The 8,249-nt window shown below is 38.5% G+C and overlaps 2 protein-coding genes across 8 annotated transcripts in view; one reads left to right on the top strand and one right to left on the bottom strand.

The window, feature by feature from the left end:
• The first annotated feature begins 83 nt into the window (after positions 1 to 83).
• Positions 84 to 3,082, top strand: ETFRF1 (electron transfer flavoprotein regulatory factor 1). Its single transcript, XM_005433708.4, has 3 exons — positions 84 to 102; positions 852 to 952; positions 1,047 to 3,082. Exons 2-3 carry the CDS (start codon positions 908 to 910, stop codon positions 1,260 to 1,262), a joined length of 261 nt encoding a protein of 86 aa, XP_005433765.1. The 5' UTR covers positions 84 to 102; positions 852 to 907; the 3' UTR covers positions 1,263 to 3,082.
• Positions 2,864 to 8,249, bottom strand: part of KRAS (KRAS proto-oncogene, GTPase) — a 27,055-nt gene continuing 21,669 nt past the window's right edge. For 4 of the 7 annotated variants that reach the window (XM_055711064.1, XM_055711065.1, XM_055711068.1 and 1 more), the window contains one exon: positions 2,864 to 6,508. In XM_055711064.1, the coding sequence (XP_055567039.1) occupies positions 6,392 to 6,508 (117 nt within the window). In that variant the 3' untranslated portion in view covers positions 2,864 to 6,391. The remainder of the gene's footprint in view (positions 6,509 to 8,249) is intronic. The other 3 variants (XM_055711060.1, XM_055711063.1, XM_055711062.1) reach the window with 1 other exon arrangement.

Genomic DNA, 8,249 nt, shown 5'->3' with positions numbered 1-8,249 from the left:
GCTGCCGCCCGCCCCCGGCCGGCCAGCAGAAGGGCGGTGCCTCCCGTTTACGGCTTTGCCGTAAAGCGGCGCCAGCGGGGTTTACGACGCGGCGGGGAGCTGGTGAGACACTGACCTTCTCGGGCCCCGGCCGGGGGGTGCGGGGTTCGGTACGAGCGGGCGCCGGCGGCACCGGGCAGGGTGGCGGGCACCGGGCACCAGCCCCCCCAGGCAAGGCAAGGGGAGGGGGTGACGGCGGCGGCCCCCGTCCCGCAGTGCCAGGAGGGCCGACAGTGCTCCGCCCCAGCTGCCGTTGGTCAGATAAAAACCGGCCTACTTCTTCGGTACTAACGTTGTTTTTTCTTTTTTTCTTTTTTTTTTTTTTTAACGTTACGTTCTGCCGCTGTGTGCGGGCCCCAGTTCATAATACGTTTAAACGATATTTAAAAAGGAAGATTTATGAAAGCAAAATTTTCAGGGATTCCTGGTCTTATTTATATATATGTATTTAGCACTGTATGCATATATACATTTATGTATATAAATGTTTCTTTAGCAGACCAGAGATAACGAAGGTGCCAGGCCAGCACGTACAAAACTGAGCGTGTAGAAAGCGCAGAGGAGCAGCACAGGGATAAACGGGTGTTGCAGCAGTGAAAGTTCTTGGGTGTTTCTGGTTTTCTGTTAGAGGTGAGGACGGATGGAACGGGAGAAGAGAAAGAAGCTAAAGGGAAACAAACGGAGCCAAAACCAGGAGAGGCAGAGAGTGGAACCAGAACAGTGCTCAGTTAGAAATCGTGCAGTTTCTGTGGAGGATGAGGCTGGGATTTACAGACTCCCATGGAAGGCTAATATCGAACATTATTCTTCAGGTTAAAAAAAAAAAAAGTGTAGCAGAGGAGAATAAAGAATTCATTGAAATGTGAGAATGGCCAATTCTTTAAGAGGTGAAGTGCTGAATCTATACAAAAATGTAAGTTCTTAAATGCCACAAGCACTTCCCTTAACCAGACAAAACCCTTTCACCATGCACTCAATTTATTTAAAACATTTTTTTTTTCTTCAAGCTGCTGTACCTTGGAAGGGAGTATCCCAAAGGAGGAGACTACTTTAGAAGCCGTTTGAAAGCAGCTTTTCTAAAAAACAAAGATGTGAAAGATCCTGAAAAAATTAAGGAACTGATTGCACGAGGAGAATTTGTTATGAAAGAGTTGGAGGCTTTGTACTTTCTCAGAAAATACAGAGCTCTGAAACAGCGCTACTACAGTGATGACAATCAGTAACTGGTGCCAATGACTTTGCATGTAACTATATAAATCCATAAAAATAAACAATAAAAGAGCTGTAACCACAAAAGAAATGAAATCTAAATCCTTCCAACCCATCTAAAATACAGGTTAGGACTTTGCTTCCCTTTAAGTAGTCGCCTGAAGGATTTGGGGGTTGTATTGTATGGGCAATAGGTTTTTCTTACATATATGAAACAATTTTGCAGGAAGTAGTGGTAACATGATTCTGTTCCGTTTCACTTTGATTCACATGTTGAACAGAGCTCCTCTTACCCAATAGCTGTGCACTGGAATGCCAATTCAAGGTGCTACACTTAGAGGATTAATCTGACTTCAAAAGTCTTCCCCCTTCAACAATTCACTTCCACTGAAAATGAGCATGTTCTCAAAGAAAAGTAAATTCTTAAAAATTTTAACTACTTGGTGTGCCAGATTCACATCTGCAGGCTGGCACAGGTGCTGAAGCAATCAATTTGAACAGCAGTGGTTGAAGCACTTACACCCTGAATCCCTGCTACTGCTGACGTCTGATGCTGTGTAACTGCTGTAGCAGGAATACAAAACTTGATCCTTTTCCCCAGAAAGAAAAGTTTGATCGTGGATGCTTGCTCCATGGCTACCAGTAGACCTTGGCTTGACTAGCCCAAACTTGTGCCAGAACTGATATTCTGTTGCATAATCAGGTTGGTTGGTGTTTCCACCCCCCTTCCCCCCCCCCCAAGAACTAAATGACACGAGATAAAACATTGGTTTTCTTCTGAAATATAGCTAAGCAATCACTGCGGTAGAACTGTTGGCAGTAGCAAGTCTTCAAACAAAATCTAGAACAGAATTAAAAAATAATGGCAAATTCGACTGTATGGTATGTTGCAATGAAATCTATGTGCTTCAGTTTTCTGCACCGCAGGGACATATAGAAAGTCCTTCCACATCAACCAAACTCCTCTACAGTGTATTGCAGTTAAACCTGTTCTAAATTAATACCTCTACGTACAAAGTTTAACCTGCCCTTCTCAATAACTGATAAAAGATTATCCAGACATGGTAACAAAGGGCCAAAGTGTAACTTTATAGAACAGCAGGAGTTTCATGCTTTTTTCCTCATGGGACACACTCAGTAATAAAGAATGTCTTCCATGTTTTCTGTAAGTCCATGGAAGGCATTTGATAGAAGAAAAATGTGTACCTGGGAATGAATATCAGACAGCTATTCAGAGTATTTTAAACTTGTAGACCAATTCAAATCATGTCTGCTGTTAAGACTTAAGAAAGCAAGGTCTCTGGGGCATGACTGAAGACTGTACAGCCTGAGCAGCACACACCAGTGAACGAGAAATGCAATCTACCTGAGGAAGGCTCTGCTCATCGCAGAGCGCAGAACGTGACAGCAGCACAGACCAAAGCAGGCGGATCGGTACTTTGTCAAAGCACAGCACCCAGTCTCAGGGGAAGGGAACCCCAATGGGCAAGGACAACAGCTTTGTGACGGGGAGAAGTACCAAAAATAAACAGAACAACTGCCAAATGTGCAATTACTCTGTTACAGAGATGAGGCACAAATTCCTGGGACAGAAAAAGGAAACTGGGACAGCAACTCACAATAACTATTTTTTATTACATTACAATAAATAGGAGCAGTACAGTTTGACAAAAAAATGACAAATTCCAGATCACCTCACAGCACATACTCCTAAAAACATTAAAAAATTTAAAACAAACAGTGGTCTTTTTTTTTTTCTTTTTTTTTTTTTAACTTAATGTCCGGTATGACCAACATTCCTAGGTCACACAACCAAATGATGGAAAAACTGGATCACACTGCATATGTTCCACATCAAATAAAGCACAATGTACAAAATGTGCATGTTTCAGTTTACACTATACAAAAATAGTTAAAATACATTCCAGGTAAACATATTACATTAAGAAGTCATTCTAGTAAGAAGTTGGCACTCAAGAGGAAAAAGCAGAAGTATTTTCAACATGAAAACACAGGACAGTGGAATAAAGAAATGTTAGGAAAGATTTACCATCTATGTAGCTTTATGTAAACTTGAGACAATATGATTAATTTACAGTTTGATGGTTTTTGAAGGTAATAATTGTATTTGTATTGCTTTATAACATAGACAAGAGCAGAAGATTGTGTGTCAGTATTTAGTCATTACAGAGATCCTGTTACTGTAACAAAATCTATAGTGAAACTTTTTTTAACTTAGCAAAAATTTTAGGGCAATGAGACTAGTCAAAACAATTTCAGTTTTGAGAAAACCAATGATAAAGTTGTTTACCAGAGTTACATAAAGCTACTGTAAGAAGGTGTTACTCCCTGACGCATGGCAATTTAATGTATTAACATGGTAAGTGATTCACATGTTCATTTAGTAGTTGCTATCAGAGATAGCATCCAGGTATGTTCTTTGAAAGCATTTCAAATAGGGAAAGACAGAATAATTATGAGATCAACTTGTGCAAGCTGCAATCCAACATGCTTCACCAAATCTCAACAAATACTAAGACAAAACTGCACAACAGTGGCAAGGATGTGTTTTTTGTTGGTCATTTTGTGTTTGTTTGTTTTTTTTAAAAGTAAATTAAGGGCTAATCTAAATAGATTTTGTACTAATTTAACCCAATTGACAGCTATAGACCACATTTACTAAAAATACTGAACTATTTTATATATAGCTTTATAGTACAGCTATATAAATCCACATTTGATGATTAAAACATTTCAGCTAAAATTTCTCCTAACATTTTTTAGTTAAATGAACGTAAGAATTTTAGACCAGCCCTAATTTTACATGCAGTGTGACTCAGTTATAAAAAAAAGTAATCTTAAGATTACTTCCATTAACTCAAGGTATACTACCCACTTTTGCTACGTTCTTCATATATAATCAAGAGTGTCTAAAATGTGCAAATAACTTAACTGACTCCAAAATGTTTTAGCCTTGGAAGCTGTAAATGTTTTGCAACCTAAGATTCTGTTCTTATTCCTTATTGGTCCTTATGATATGTTAGGTTCTCCTATTACTGTTTTTCAGAACATTTCATAATCTATATTTCACATTGAAGCTGAAAGGAGGGAAAAGGGGTCTGGGTTTTGGTGGAGAGTGGGGAATAGGGGGCGCAGGCAGGGAAAGGCATTACATCTCTCAGCCACATTGAAATTAAAGAACACGCAGCAATCCAGACAGTACACATCCCCTGCCAGCTTTGCAGCTCTCCACCTATGAGAGTCACTATAGGGTTTTTTTTCCTGTAGACTCAAAAGAATACTTTTTCTCATGCAGCTGCACCTTTGATACCATATAAATGGACCAAGTTACACAGGTATATGAAAATTGTACTGTGTAAAATTCCCACCTAACTGTTTAGGTATACCTTGGGTTAGGGCAGTGCTGCTATCCCTGGTTCCAAACTTTCCAGTGTCCTGAACTATCCTACTTCAATGACTTGTGTTTTTATTTTTTCGGGTATACCAGAGCCACATTTTCACATTTTACCCTGCAGCTGAGTTAGGTACTATGAAGAAGTGTACCTGCAGGAACCCAAGCCTGAATGAAACTATCAAACAGTGTAACATTTACATCAAGGTAACAGGAACTGGCAACACTGCAATTACTGGCTCTTACTTTACTGCAGAATAACTAGACTACTGCAGTACCAAAAATGAAAAGCTTCTGCCAAAATTCTGCATTAATTGCAATAAAAAAAAAAAAGGGGGGGGGGGAGGTAATCACAAGAGAACTTAATCACAGAGAAAGACATACATTAAAAACTTGGTCTAGCTTCATGACGGTCTAGACACTGGAATGCCACTCACCAACCATTTAATCTGTGCAACAAAACTAGTACTTCACAAACATCACACAAACAACATTGACTCTGGAAACCATATTCTATGCTTACAGTTTGTGCAATTTCCACACCATTTTTATGGCATAGTGGATTTCCAAATTATTTGCATGAAGCAGCTAAATTCAACTCAAACATTCACTCATTTGATGTTACTAGAATTTAAAATTCCTCCCCTATCTTAGAACAAAATGGGCATCTGGAAGTATTTCATGCCACTCTTGGGGGTGGGGGGCAGGGAAGAATGGTTTTACTTTGCTACATAATTTAAGATTCATTCTGATTTAATTCTTATGGTAAATTCTGGATCCATGTATGAATTAACCTAAGAATTTGAATCAACTCATCTGTTAAGGCTTTCTAGTATTTTCTAGAGACACTAAGGGTGAAATCCCGTATCTACTGAACAAAGCTACTTAAAGATTTGCCACTGGGGGTCAGGAGAGCTAGGATTTCACTTGGTCTTCAGACACAAAAAGTTAGTGAAAGTCTTAAAGCAATGCATTAATAATAGCAAATCAACCTAATTAGAACTTTTACTTTTTCCATTGCCAGATGTGCATTGTTGTCTTTTTTTAATTTTTCTTTTTTTATAGAAAAAATAGAGTATTTAAGGAGTGACTGTGACAAATTGCGGTGAAAAATTTTTTTGTGAAAGTTTTATCTTTACATTCATTAAAGTTGATCTGAAATGCTACAAGTCTAGATGCCTAGAAGCAAAATCTACAGGAAGACTATAAAGGCTTCTGGTCTCTCTATATTGCAGTCAGTCTAGAATAAAAGAAATGCTGAAATGAAAGTCTCTTTTGCTACCTAGTCCTTTTTCCCAACCAGATTTAAAAACAAAAAAATTAAAGGGGATGTTAGAACGTGTAGAGCATCGTTTCATTGTTTGGTTTGCACACAGAACAGAAGTTCACAATCAGTAAGAAAAATAGGAAGTTAGCAACTGTGCATGCACCGAAGAGTCCAAAGACAGTTCTCACGTTTTTGTGTGTGATTTTTTGTTGGTTTTTTTTTTCATTTCTTCTTTTTTTTTATTATTTTTCTTCACAGGCATTGCTAGTTCAAGAACCAACAGTCATAGAATACTGGCACTTTTAAGAGGAATGAAGTTTCCACTGTCATTTAAAACAAGCATTCAGGTAAAGCTAAGAGGATCATGAAGCAGAAAGTAAAGTAATGCTAAAACAAATGCTAATAATTTAGTGTAATGTACAAAAATTACTTAAGTACTTCTTAAGAATAAGGATAAATTGTATTTACATAATTATACACTTTGTCTTTGTCTTCTTTTTCTTCTTTTTACCGTCTTTGCTCATCTTCTCTTTGTGTTTTCTGATTTCTCGAACTAACGTATAGAAGGCATCATCAACACCCTGAAAAGATACGTACATGCACACATTAAGATCACATTAGCAGACTCAGATGCCCACTTAGGTAGAGCTTGTTTTCATCTGACCTAAGCAGGTGAAGTGTATTCAATCAGCAGTCTGTTTTGCTGCCTGCCAGAAGAAGTTGTACTGTCTTCTTTTTGAGGCTTTTATGATGTCCCCTTAAGTAGACTGTGTGTTGGAGGAATTGCCAGGGCAATAGTCCTCTCGAGCATTCATGTTTCTTGGGAATGGGTGTGCTGGGAAAAACATACTCAGGTGGAGGGGGAACTGCAGTGTCCTGTCATATAAGAGGAACACGCCCGACTGCATCACCATGCAGAGGGGCCTGCAGGAGAGTAGCTTCAGGGAGTGGGCTGCCATCATTTGAACAATTAAACCTGGCTACAAGCTATTCCTCTCCAGAGTTCCGAGGAGCACCGAAACAACCACCTGAATGAGCTGTTTTGATGCCAACAACAGCTAACACCTGCCTTCTCTCTCAGCCATTCCCCAAACTGGGGTCACAGCCACCTGCAGGTGACTTACTGCTCAGAGGCTGACAGACAGGTCTAATTCCATTATTAATGTGGTAATTTAGCCTACTGCCCTCTTTGAGATGGAGAAGAGTGCACATGTTGTCCCACCTCAACCTAGAAAAGCACACATACCATGCATTTAGATTTAAGTATGTATACTATTACCACAGAATGAAGTTGTGAAGCATAAGCTAGCTTTGTTTATGCCTTATTAATCTATATGCAGGCTTAAAAAGTAAATACAAAGACTTCTAGCAGGAATTCAATACCAAAGACATAGTTATGATTAATCTACATATTCAGGTCATTTTTCAAGCACACTGATCCAGTAATCACATTAGTTTTATAAATCTTTACATATGCAAATCAAATCAATCCCCATTCCAATGATAAGTTATTAATTGATAAATAATTCTATTCAGCTTACACCGTTAAAGACACATGGAACACATTATTTATGTCCTGTATCACATACAGTCACTTAACAGCTCCAACACTTAACCTATACAAACACTAAAGCTAATGTTTCTTCACATTAAACAGGGTTTTTTTGCTTTTTGGTTCTTGGTGAAGGTTTTTTGGGGGGGTGGGAGGTAATTCTAGCTGAATTACCCCATTAAGATTAACTTAATTAATTAACTTCAGTTAATTAACTAATTAATTAAAAATTAACTCTCATTAAGAGACCAGAATATCTTAAAAGCCAGATATGAACCATTATCAATTACAATGTCACTAAGTAACAACCTATTTAGGTGAAACAGTTTACTGCCTAGCTTTCAGGTTGCTCCAAACTCCAATCAAGTACCCATGTTGTCAGTCAGTCTCTACAGTTAATAATTTGAGTACCGACAGTTATAAAATCATTAAGATAAAAAATGATCTTTATTCTTCGCTGCCTTATCCCTTATATTATCTTTTAGATAGACCAGAAATAGTTGTATAATGTTTATGCATCACAGCAGCCAATTGCACCACTGTAGAACTGGTCTAGAAATTTAGCTCTGCAACTGGCAGACAGCTTCCTACCTCTTTATCAGCAGCAGAATTTGCCTTCAAGCTGCCAATAAAAATTAACACTCTGTTTACTCCTGTGTTCTACTTCAGTAAAAGAACTGAAAGTGAACTCAAAGAAGCGCAAGCCAAAAATCACCCAATTCATTACTGTTTCAGTCAAACACCAAATAGCAATAAAAATTCATATGGCA

The sequence above is a fragment of the Falco cherrug genome, chromosome 5, assembly GCF_023634085.1.
Source record: "Falco cherrug isolate bFalChe1 chromosome 5, bFalChe1.pri, whole genome shotgun sequence".
Lineage (NCBI taxonomy): Eukaryota > Metazoa > Chordata > Aves > Falconiformes > Falconidae > Falco > Falco cherrug.
This window is presented reverse-complemented; position numbering and strand designations above follow the sequence as displayed.